We start from the raw sequence: 13375 nt of genomic DNA on the forward strand, positions 1-13375 counted from the left end.
CTTCTTCCCATCCCATCAGTGCTGCTCTGGTAGTGATTTGAGCGTCTTCAGCAGAAAGGGATAAAAAGGACCACGAGGGGCAGAAAGGGAGGGCAGCTGAGAGGTCCTGCTGCAAAAACAACTGGTATCTATGAACAGTCCTAGGAATTCTAAAAAGAACAGACTGCAGAAGGATGCAGCTGTCCCTGTTATATGAATATTTTATGGACAAACATATGAAGATGACTCAGCTGGCAGTAGCATTCCTTGTATAGTTAGATTAATATGCTCATTCATGCACTACAGAAGAGCAAACAAAGTTATTCAATAAGGCAAAGATTGCTCTCAGAAGTAAGCAGCACCTCAAACAAACATTCAGGGGCTCAGTGCAGAAGCTAAGTGAAGAGGAGCCGTGGCCCTTGTATCTAGGAGACCACACATCCTGCCTCTTCGATTCGCAGGAAATATTTCGTCTTTCTTGGAGTTACTCTGAAACCACTTTCACAGAAATAAAGAAGAAAGGCAACATTCTCTTTTGATTTGAAAATCAAAACATTTGACACTTCCTCTGCACTGACATATCTTGTGAATCCTCAACTGGAAGAAATCCTACTTGGATAAATGACACTGTGACCTTTATTTCTCCTCACCCTCAGCTAAGTGGAGAAAACACATCAGTTTTGTAAGTGCTGCAAACACCGAGCTTTATTGCACTGTGAATTTGTATGCACTTAAGCATCTGCTTTCAGAGTGAAGAATATTCACAGCCTCACAGAGAAATACCACTCTCTTGCTTTCTATCATCCATTTTCAACTACATTTGTTAAATATTTTAACAGAAAGCAAGAACGATAACTGCCAAATGGAAGCAGAAAGTCATTTCGTGAAAGCAATCTATTGGTAGAAAATATTTTTCCAATATTTTTTCAGAAAGAAGAAAATCTCAGTGTTCTTCATTTCTCATCATTTCTTGGCACTCTGACTTGAAAAATCAGACTCATCAATTCCCTTCTGCTGTGGTGTGCAAAATCGGATCTCAGAGCAACCCGTACTGCCTTTACAAATAAATGGATCTTGAGCATTCACCTCACGTTGATGATAAAAGACCAACCTTCTTATACTACCAAACAAGCAAAAATACCCAAACCCTCCTCTCAGTTTAACTACGTGCAGCTTCTTTGCTGATCTTGAAAAGAAAAAAAATATATTGATACAAAGGTCAGAAGGAAAAAAAAGCAGAAGGCCTCCTGTAATTTACATCGCAGTACCACACAAATGGGAAGCTGCATAGAGCTGAAGCATTCTCACGTCGTTCCATTCGTGTCACCCAAAGATGGGGTGACCTGGCTCTACCAGAATTAAAGACTTGCTGCTACACAGAATCTACGCATTATAAAGCAACAAATGTGTAACACTTAAATTTTTTCTTCTGCACATTCCTTTAGTGAACTTTTAGCACATTCAATGTTCAGGTCTCTCTAACAGTCAATATAAAGCTGAGATGATTAAAAAAAATATACAGCAATCACCAGGATTAACAGCACCAGATGTTCTAAGACAGCAGACCGCAGATAACTAGTTCAGAGCTTAAAATCAAATTTCCTAGCCAAAGCCCTCATCCTCACAAACCTGGGGCTAAAATCCCTCCTCCCTTCTTCCCCAGTAACTACTGCTTGCAATTCTGAACCACTGAGCACAGAGTCAGCAATTCTCCCATGTGTTTGGTAGAAGCAGTGCTGAAACCTGCATTGTGCTCTCCAGGAATTAAAAACAGAGCACCAAATCATTCATTTATTACACAAACAGATGCCTGCATTGAATTACAAGCAAAAAAACCCATCAAGCCACTAAATTTTATCCATTTTCAAGTAACAAATATTAATCTAGGAAATGGAAACAGTACTTCAATATGTTTAGAAAAGTACTCCCTTTTTCCTAACTTTTCTAAACTCATCAGAAAACAGTGCTGAAACCAGGTCACATATTTCAGTTTATCCAGCTCTTATTTGGCATGATTTGAGCTTCTGTGGAGTAAAAGGCATTTTGTCTACACCATGCAAAACCAGAGGTTTTAATGGTCAAACAGCATGCCTGTTGTGTACTTTGTTTTCCTCACCAGTGGCATATCTACTTAACAGGGCCAATTGCTTCTGTAATCTTTTTGTCAAAGACTTCTTGAGGGAAAAGGTTGAGGAACAGGAAAAGGATGTTGGCAGTTATCAGACAGCCACTCCAAAGTAGCAGTAGGGATCAAGGACATCTGTTAATGCAATCACTTAAGTGCATTATTCCAGCTGATTCTAAAGGTAGATACTGACCTGCAGGTGTAGCTTAGAAATAAAAATAAATAAACGAGGCAAAAAGAAGTAGCTTCTGTGTCCTATTTGCCTCCACATCTGTGATGCAATTCTGGTAAACCAAACAGGTTCCCTACTTATTTGCAGTACCACCTGAGAACAACTGGTTCTGCAGGAAGAAATGCCAGCAGTTCCAGTTCGTGCCACGCCAGCACTTAACTGCCTACCAACAAATAAGCATAGCACGAAGGACCTTGTGCTGATGGAGTTTCTATTTTTGAAATAATAGGTAATAGTGTTGTGCTTGGAAGAGTTGGTGTATTGATGTCTACTTTAGCCATACAGCGATTTGGTCAGTAACATTTTGGCAGTGTAGGTTTTCTGGAGTTCACCATTTCATCAAGGGGCACTCGAGTTACAAGCTGCTGCTGCGTTTCCTGCCAACACACACTTTTCATATTTAGTTATTTAGAAAGCAACAGTTTTTCCCTCCCTCCCAGTACCACAAAGCTCTCAAAACAGAGGCAAAACAGAAATACGTAATGAGAATTTTAAAATAATATTTAAGAGAAAATTGGACCAGAGTTTTGATCAGCTTTATAGTGAAGGGCAGAAAAGAAGACAGCTCACAGCAGAGCATTGCACAGAAGCACCGGGAGCAGAGGAAGGAAGAGACACAAGCTTTAAGTGACAAACAATGCTTTCTACATCAAGTCCCTTTCCTCTTCAAAATCCCAGTAACAGTGAGCTAAGTTAAAACTAACATTGTTCCAAATTAACACTTACTTTGGAATTAAAAAGAAAACAGAAAATTGCTGTGAATGTCCAGCCAAAGAGACTAATTATAACAATCAAATATTATTATCTTTGGTTCAGATTTCCCTGTTCTGCAATGCAACAAGTTTCAGACTACATCCAGACAGGAAACATCCAAGATCCTCAGGTTTAACACCCTTCATTATGGTCATTATTAAACTGGATTTTTGGATGGAAAGGGTAATTTCCTGAAATAATTGGAAGATGCCAGTTCTTATTTGTATAAATAGCATCTGTTCAGTGTCCTACACAAAGTGAGTACAGATCTCAGATGAGCTCTGACAGAAGGGCATGCAATTTGGAAGGATGGTGTATTTGGCACCAGCTTGCTCAGTCTCAGCAGAATTGTAAAAGGCTAGAGAAGAATTCAATAGACCAAGGAAGCCTTACAGCCTCTCACCCTTCATAAATTTAGGTCAATGCTGAGGATTTATGACAATCTCACTTTTTACACCAAAAATTCAGGGTGAATTTAAATCATATTCAAGTACATTCTTAAACTACTGGCATCTCTGTTCTTCGTTAAAGCAAATATAAATTAAAATGATTCAGTTATTTGAAAGCCAACTACTTTACAGCAAAGTAATAGTTTTAAATCTGGCAGAGATCCAGCAGGAATTAGGACCTTTTAGGCATACTGGTCTGACTAAGTGAAACACCACTTGTACCATCAACTGCTGCACTGACTCCTGAAAGGGTGGTTCTTGCACCAAACAGATGCCTGCAACCTATGGTGTAATCATTAACTGGGCTGAGGCAAAGGTTCATAAACTAGTAGCCATTAGAATGGTAGAACTGTTGTTGAAACTCTGCCCCACCTCTTCCTCCAACTTGGTACTTTTGGATCTGGTAAGGTTTGATAAGATGGTCATATCCAGACCGAAAGTTTTCTGTAGCATTAGTAAGATACACTGAAGCTACAATACAATAGGAAAATAGAAAAGCTTCTACGGTAGATATCAACAAGAAAAAATATATATATTAGGAAGAACGTGCATAATGCAACTCCATTTACAAGTTCAGGTCCATCCCAGACTTAGGAAAGCAGAAATCAGTCTGGCTTTTGGCCAACTGCCTCAAGGTAACAAGTTGTCCAGGAAAACACCTCCAAAATAAATACTATCTGAATTACCTTCTTAAAATGAAGAAGAAAAAAGCACCACACCCAGCAGGACACATGCATACTTGTATGAGAAATGAAGCTATAAGGAACAAACAGCACGTTGCAGAAAAGTTTTCTAAATTTGGCCCTGGAGGACACGCTTCAACACCAAGCCCATTTTCTTGAAAGATGGGCCTTTCCCAAGGCTGTTAGACATGAATCCTACTCAAATTCATCACACGTCTGGGGAAGACTCCACAGAGAGAGGACAAAGATTAAGGTGTCTACAAGTGAGCTGGCCCAACGTTTGAAAAGGCAAGTAACTACTAAAAATTCCTTTGAAGTGTAGATGGTCTGTATACCACAAATGCAAAATATTCAACAGAAGTTTAGTCCCGTCTTACTGTTGGCTCTTAAAATAAATTGCAAGTCTTATTATAAGCAAAATAAAGTAGAGTGACATAGTTAAGACAAATGACCTTTCCCAAGGCAGATCCTCCAATTTACTGTAAATAAGCCTTAAAAATCACGGAATAACAACGACATAATCTGAACTGTATCTCAGTTTCTCTTACACTGGAAAGAACTTGCAGCCATTCTTGCTGCTTTGCTGCTACTGAACACCATTTTTCAAGTTCTCATTGAACATCCAAAGCAAAGCTAAGCACAAGTCAGCAGCAAAGAATGCCCAGAAAGATCTTACAATCTGAGCAAACCTTTTTCTAAACAACTCTCTTGTTGAAGGAGGAACATTTCAAGCCACGTTACTGAAAGCACGCTTTCCTGAGGAACAGCCCACGCGTCTATTTGCTGTACATGCAAAGAAGCAAACATGCCATGTCACACAGTCAAATCTAACTGTTCTAACACACCAGGATCTCGAGAAATTTGGCCGTGTCCTATACAAAAATTATTTTTATGAAGTCTGTGGGAGCTACTGGCTGACACGGCATGCCTTGAGAAGGGCTATGTGCCAGACACCGATATATCCAGCTTGTTCCAGCAGCATGCCTTGGCTGATGAACAGGGCTCACAAGAGTCAAAGTTTTTGAAGTAACATTTCCATACAGAAGTGGAATTTCAAAATAGACTTGGTAACATATCTTCCTCTTAGGTATATACCCAAAACTGTCTAACACGACAAATTTCTAATAGCCAAAAAAGGAATTTCATCTTGAAAGATGCGCCTAGAAAAAATTTCAAAAGACTACCAATAAGCAATATTACTTCCAGACAAGCACAAATGAAGTTTTTCTAAGAAATCTGCCACGCAAAAACTACAGCTACAGCAGTTGGAGATCACGTCTAATTTCAATGTTTCCCTCTGCACTTTGAGGCAGACTCAAAACCTCATCTTCCACATCATCATTTTTCACAAACCCTAATGGAATTTCCTTTTTGTCATTATGATGCTGTAGATTTATTTCTATACCGCAGGGATTTCCCCAAAGACACAAGTGCTCCTTGGAACACATGAAACCAATGGAAGGAAGACTAACGAGAAGGAGCGAGATCCTACTGTGTAGCACAGCATTGGGCTACATGTGATTGCTCACACAATCTGTACTAAGAGGACAAACAAAAGCAAAAGGTCTCCCACATCCAACAGAACATGCAGCCTGACAGCAGCAATGAAATTCCACTTCACTGTCAGGTGTCAGGCTGAGCACACGGGACTGGGGTATGCCCTTCATCAAGAACTGGAAAGCAAGCTAGCCAAGAAATAATTGCTTATTCACTACACCCGTCTCTACTGATCTCAATTACATGCTGATTTTTCTAGAGGCATGGGGTTTATGCACCTAATGTGTTTTAGCCCACAACAAACCTGAGTTTGAGCTAGACAAAATAATCCTTAATTGTTTACACATCAGGTCAGTATAAGCAGTCAATGCAGGCTTAAATTAACATGAAGAAGCAATCAAGACCTATTAGAGCTCTTGTACCTTCCTGAGATTCAAGAAACCACAGTGTACGCCTCACCTTACACATGGATAAGTATTTTAATTTCTCCAAAGTGCAGTGGCAACTGAAATGATTAAAGTTAATCACCAGAGGAAATTCTGCCCTTTTTAGGTGCTAATTAGCAAAGCAAGCCTGGAATGCGTGCAAGCATACTAGCTTCAACATATCTGTAAGTTATTTTATGACTCATGTCAACCGGTTTCAACAGTCTTGTAATTGATTTATTTCTGAGAAGGAAGGCAGAAGGGACTGTCACTTATTCATTAAATGTATTGCTGGCTTTGAAGAAAAAACAGCAATGTTACTTGTCCATTTAATTAGTGCTACATAATTTTGAGACTGTTGTCTTCAAGTCAACACAGAGTGCAACTGCAGAACTAGTTTCCTGGTATTTTTCTTAAAAGCACACTTGGGACAGGATTTCAATATCAAAGTTACTATAATCACATTGCCTTTCTCCACCATACAAATCTCACCTTAAAACCAAAGCAGCAATTCAGACACATGCTACAACAGCGAGGCTTCAGAAGGCTAATTGCTTGGCATTCCCTTTGTACATGAGCATCTCTGCATGAGGAAGCAGCACAGAACCAAAAAAACTGAAAACCGAAGAACCCACCTGCTTTCATCATCTCATACAGAAATATAAATAACTTTGCTCAGGAAGTGCAAGTTTTTCCTCACAAAACCAGCTGCTAGACACCAGCTCACTTACGGAGCTTAAAATTACTCTACTCTCTAACTACATTCTCAGGTATCCACAATCCTGGACAGAGCTATTAATTGTTTTCTTGTTGTTGTTTTTCCATTTGTCCTTTCCACTTGCATCCACAAGCAATGAGCTACTGTAAACTTAGCCCAGCGCCTGGAAACAAACAGTGCAAAAATAAGTCAGTACCAAAGGACAGAGGCATTTTGCGTTTTGCAGGGATCTGTTGTTGCTGTTTTTGAGGTTGAGTCGTGCTTCAGTGCGTGGGATTTAGCACTACAGCCCCTACATCTTTTATGTTTGATACCCTGGTGATGCTGACAGCCAGGCCCACAACCCTCCCACAGTGGGGTTACCCAACATCCTCACTTCAACAGCTGCCTTTCAGACCATCCAAACTCAGGATGACAAATATCATTACCCAAAGGTTCTTTGGCAGCTTAGTTTTCTTCCCATAACACTAGTTGCAAAATATGCTTGACAATGAAAAAAATCTCACTTTCTTTAAAACAAGCTTTGATCATATACTCCTGACAGAAGTAGGAAAATATTTAACAGAAGTACTTACTTTTACAGCAGTGACTAATTCACGTAACACAACACCAGAGCTCAACAAACAGTTGGAGTGACTTTGAACATCAGAGCACCTGTTTTAAACAGTTGTCGGTATTTGTCCCTGGGATGCTAATCATCTGAATTAATCTCTGCTCATCACAGACACTACAGCAGACTATTCTGTTTCTATTTTTAAGACAAGTTCCACGCAGTTTTTCTTGAAGTACCAACCGCAGCAGGTAGAATTGATTAAGCCTTAAAAAAAGAGCCTCGTTAAAAATTAGGAGGCATACATTAAGTCATCCTTTGCAGACACCTTGTCAAATCTCTAAGAAGATGGGAGCAGGAAATAGCCTGCTACAGTCAATGACAAAAAGCCAAAATCTAAATTCACAGCCACATTTATGAAGCTCAACCACCAGCAGGTCAAAAAGACAACATGAGCACACACTGCCTACCGCACATCAGGAGAACACCTGAGCAATTTTAGCCAGAGACAACAGCAGTGAAAGGCAACACAAGGTACTGAGATTAACGCAGTCTGTCCACTGACCTCCACCCTCCATCATCCCCAACTCAGCTGCCATTTCAGCCTGCCTACCAAGTGATGCACCACGAACAAGGAAGCAGGGTGGAACCCTGTTTCTTCTCAGCGTTCACGACTCAGCCAAGCACAGCCTTTGACCCTCAAGATTTACATTGCTAATTTTACACCAAAGCCTCTGCCTTCACTGAACCAGTACACTGTTGTTTTTAACCTGAGGAACATGCACACAGAGTAGCAGACAGCCACAGCCTAGAGTCGATGCTAAGCTGAACAACAATGCCATTTGAGTTTCCCGATTAATCAAAGTGCCGTTGTACTGCAAATTACACGCACCCATTTACAATTTCAGTGCTTGACCTATTTATAGAAGTAGTAAATAAATCTCAGCTATTTAGCAATCTGCACCAGTATATTTCTCATAAATTGGGCATACATCCCTTCAGTGTTGGGAAGGTGATTAAAGAAAATAGATGGAAGAAAGATGAAAAATCCTCCAGGAAAAGCTATGCTTACAGTAATAGAAGTTAATATACTACATCCTGATTGTGTTTGTATAGCAGCATATATGCTGAGAATTTTTATTCCTAATATAAACCATGTTGGGAAGGTGCTGAATGCTTCACATCTGCCTCTCCATAATAAATTATGACTCCTATCCTCCCAAATCCACACAAAGTGCATATTACAAATTCTTCAATTAAATACTTCTGGAAGAACTGAGTGGAAAGAAAGAAATAAGGCTGAGTCTTTAAAAGGGGTTTCAAGGGTCTATACAGAATAAAAACCATTAGGTTGAACCTGAGTGCCAAAAACACTCAATCCAGAGAAGTGAAGCAAGGTCATACGGAGCAGGACAGTGCGAATGAGAGAACATTCTGGTACATAGAAAATTAAAGCAGAAACTAACTGATTTGGTAGATCAAGGGGAAGAATGAAGCAAACGCAGACTAACTAAATGGACACAACCTCTGAAGTTATCCACCAATTCCTGCTAAGGAAACAGCAATAAGAAGTGACAGATAATCAGCATAGGAAATAATAAAATATTCATAAAATGAAAGTAGGGAGTTTTCTTTAAACAAGCTTTAGAGACGATTAAATATTCTAAGCTAACTGCCATCCATTTATCAAAAGCCCTTGCATTCCACTATATCATTTTACAATTCAATTCCCTTCATTGTGACAGAAGATAGATCTCAATTGCCTAGTTAAAAATGGAAGCGAACGAATGGACTGAAAGACAGACTCAAGTGTATCTGTTCTGAGAATGAAGTACTCAAACAATACATTAAAATCTATAATTTATCAAAAGCTAGTATTCCACTTGTTAATCAAATGGAAATACGTATAAGCCCAGATTAGTTATTTGATATTGGAACTAGAACCACCAATGCTACACAGTTAAACATCTGAAGGAACATCTACAAAAAGCCATTTCAAGAGGATAAAATTAAATGGCAACATCTTATGTAGGCTAGAAGCCAGTTAGCACTCAAACTTAACAATTAAAACTCATCTGATCAACAGGAAGCAAGTTATCCCTTACAGTGCCTAAAAGAATGGCGAGCAGTTGACACTGATTCTCCAAAGAAAACTGATAACTGAATGGAACAGAAACCTCAACGATGCTATTTTTCACCAAGTGTTTTATAATAATTTGTTACATAAGGTTTCATACCCAGCTGATTATGTGATAGCAAGATCTTCATTTCAATACCTTTAAAAATACAGTCAACATTTACAGGCATGTTTGTAGCCACAGACAGTTCACCACCATTCCTAGAACTTGGTAGCCATCTGTTTGTCCAGGTGTAGTGTAAATTCCCATCCAACTCAGTACAGCTTTCAAAACACACTGATAAATTAATATTTAATAAGTATCAGTTGTACTTCACAGGTACAATTAAAAAAAGAGGGAATCAACACTTCCAACATTTAATGATCCCTTTCTGCTGCCAGGTGCAATGTCTGGTGGATTCAGCAACAGCTTCCCACAGAACTTAGCACAGATGACTAAGTGCTTTCTATAGCTAGCGAACCTCTCCTATTTTAAGGTTCCACTTGTAACTACGCATTACAGTTCACTACCACATGACTACAGGCCAAACGCTAGGAATTTGCATGGAGAATGAAACCCTGCGCAAGCTTGGAAGCTACCGATGAACTGCTGGAGCAGGAACAGCATTGAACAACATTTCACCTCAGAAGACAAACTTGTATTTTTACACCAGAACATTTCACTTAACAGTGAGCTGTCTGGACGTATTAAACAGGGCTAAAAAATGGTCAGTCCTTTAAAGTTCACACCATTACTGTTTAGAGAACTCCTGAGCAGGAAAATTATCCTTCTTCCTAACAACCATGAAAGTCATTTAAGAGGACAGAATCTAAGAAACAAGCAAAACTAATAAAGTCTATATTTTAGAGTAACCAATTCCTTCGCAGAATCTAAAATACTGTAAGATATTCTCTCTTTGGCTCCCAAAAATCTAATGATTTTAACACAGATACTCTAGCAGCACTCCCAGTGTAGAGCTAAGATCTGAGACCAACAAATACAGAAACGTAAGAGTTTGCAAAAATCAACTCCTCCACTTAGGAAAAGAACACAACCTCAGTCTTGTAGAAACAACAGAAAGGACTCTAACGTAAAATTATACGCTTCCTTCAGACACGCTTCAGTAGAAGAAGCCAATCCTCTCACAGCAAAACTAGGCACACGTTAGCATCACCTCTGTATAATCAATGAATACAAAGATGTTATAATTATGAAATAAACAAGAAAGTTTGGCTAAGCAGGTTATAATAACAACAAGAGAATAGATAGGGTGCTTACCTACATCCTGGACTCGCTGCAAAACTCCAGAGAGGGGATCTCCAGAAGAGATCCTTCCCCACTGGCAGTCAGCTCTTAAATGGGTCTAGAAGAGGTGCAGCCAGGCTCCACCCCTTCCTGTAGCACAGGTGAATTGCCTTCACCTGTGCTCCGTGGCTGACTCATTGCTCACCTCAGGTGATCAATCAGAGGTTCGGGCTGTGATCCAGCAGTTCCCATACAGCCTCCTAGGTCAGGCTTCTCAGTAGGCTTGAGCAAAGGACTGCCTTGTTTCAGGGTCTGCACTGGTCTTAAACAAGTGCCACATGCCTGAGCGCCTCCAAGCAGATGTGAAAGCACATTTCCAGAGCTATAAAAGGTTTTCTTGAAAAAGTATCAACTAAATAGTGAGATGAAGAGAAAACACAGGTACTAAAGGACAAGCATTAATCAGGCTTAGCTTATTCAAAGCAGTTTTCGCTTATTTACATCACCCACATGCGATATAGTGATAATTAGTCATCTATTTTGCACAAAGTCTATCAAATTATTTCTTTACATAAAGCCATATTACTTACATTCAAGCAACATCTTTTTCTGTTTGTTTTTAATTTTTAAGAGTATTGAAAAAAATGAACCCAGAGTCTGTCACCTATCATGCAGACAGAACACTTGCTATGAGAGAGCAACTTTCCCCCATGATCTTAAACTGACTTGGGCTGACCAATGTCAGAAGCCAGCTACAAGGGACCAATCCCTGGATCCTTGAAAAGCCAATTATCTAAATTAGTAACAACTCCTGTCACTATTTTTGAAGCTGGCACGTATCCCTGAAACAGACATTACTCCATGTAAGCCAAGTTCAACTACACAGCCACAGAGCTGTGAAAAAGAAAAGACGACATTCTTTGCTCTTTTTTCTTGCCCTAATGCAACAACTTAAACTTTTTCAAGCTTCCTGTTCCATTCTTTAGGAACCACTTATGCAACAGCAGAAGTCACTCGTGGTCTCTGTGGACAGAAGCCCAGGAATGCCATGCAAACACACCAAGGAGCCTGATTAAACAGCTCTGTTCTGGATTTCCCAAAAGATATAGGCCCCGTGCTGCTACTCACCACGCTGCCTTGCCAGAGCCTTCTCATTACTGCTACATCCCTTTGGATGCCACCTCCTTCAGCATTTCCATCTGGCAGAATCCCCAGTCCTCACCTGTCAACATTTTTTCCTTCCACCTCACTGCCCTACCCAACTTGGTAACAGCAGTTTGGTTGCCAAAAGAGAAAGATGTGCACGTCACTTCAGCTTGTGCAAAATGCCAGACACGTTGCAGAATGACAGCGGTTTCCTGGTAAGCACCAGGCCAGGCCACTGCCAAATTCAAAGCCTAGGCTCAGCAGGTTTACTTTTAAGAATAATAAACGTGGGAAGTATTTAGACCAATGGAAATCTCAAACAAAAGTAATTTTTTTTGTATCTGGCAAGCTCAATCCGCAATCAGTGCAGTACCTTCTGCTCAATGCAGAGATTTATAATGATAGAGCAATGGCTAACCATAATACGTCTGCATAAATCCCTAACTCTAGAAAAAGCTCATGAATGAAGGCTTGGACATCCTTCAAACAAAGCTATCTAGCAAATCACTGTAACTGTTGATGGAACATCCACCGACACCATCAAGGTAACTCAAATCATCTACAGACCCTTCCCTCTGCCTCTCAGTGGGTTGGTTAACTGTGCAGACACCGCATTTCTTAGGGTTAAACAGACATCGAAGCACCTCGCACACAACATTTACCTTGTCCTGAGGGCCTGCCAGGCAGCATCAATGTCTGCGTACAGGTTTTTCTCGGAGGGCTTGCCGGTGCTCACCCCATAGCCAGAGTAGTCGTAAGAGAAGACGTTGCAGTTGATGCGGGAGCCGAGGCCAATGTAGAAGCTGCACATCTGGCCCAGGTCCACAGCATTACCGTGCGAGAAGAGCAGCGTGTAGCGGCCGGTGGGCGCACAGCGCACGAACATGCAGCCCAGCCTGTTATCTCGAGCCGTGCGGGAGAAGAACACTTCCACGGCGTCCAGTTCCCGCTGCGAGTACTGCCAGTCCGCCCGCTCGCTCAGGTGCAGGCTGCAGGTGCCCGATCCCGTGGGGGTGGCAGCCCCAGAGGCCGCCCCAGCCTCCTGCTGCTGCTCGGGGGGCAGCACGGTGTAGGTGGGCTCCGGGGGCAGGAAGGCCAGCTTGGCAGCGATGCGGCTGGGGCACGGCGGGCAGCAGAACAGCCAGCACAGCTCGCCCAGAGAGAAACCGTTCATTCTGGGGCCTTGTTCTGGCATCAGAGACGCCGGCGAGAAGCTAACCTGCGTTGGGATGGAGTCGAAGCGGCCGACCCGCCGCCCTCCCGCAACGCCTTTGAGGAACTACAGCTCGCCAGGAGCGGCGCAGCTTTCAAACGAGCCGATAAACAGAAATCGCACACGGCACGAGTACGACCAGCCCCCCGCAAACAAAACACCGCCGGCCCTACGGGGGATGCAATCAGAGGGCAGCTCGCGGCGCGCACCCACCGCCCGCACGGCCCGCGGCCCGCAGCCCCC

The 13375-nt window shown here is 41.5% G+C and overlaps 1 protein-coding gene across 1 annotated transcript in view; it reads right to left on the reverse strand.

Moving 5' to 3' along the window:
* Positions 1-13369, reverse strand: part of ABHD17C (abhydrolase domain containing 17C) — a 30974-nt gene extending 17605 nt beyond the window's left edge. Inside the window, exon 1 of the mRNA XM_003209515.2 lies at positions 12582-13369. Coding sequence (XP_003209563.1) covers positions 12582-13114 — 533 coding nt within the window. The 5' untranslated portion in view covers positions 13115-13369. The remainder of the gene's footprint in view (positions 1-12581) is intronic.
* Between the last annotated feature and the right edge of the window lie 6 nt (positions 13370-13375).

Source organism: Meleagris gallopavo, chromosome 12, assembly GCF_000146605.3.
Source record: "Meleagris gallopavo isolate NT-WF06-2002-E0010 breed Aviagen turkey brand Nicholas breeding stock chromosome 12, Turkey_5.1, whole genome shotgun sequence".
Taxonomy (NCBI): Eukaryota; Metazoa; Chordata; class Aves; order Galliformes; family Phasianidae; genus Meleagris; species Meleagris gallopavo.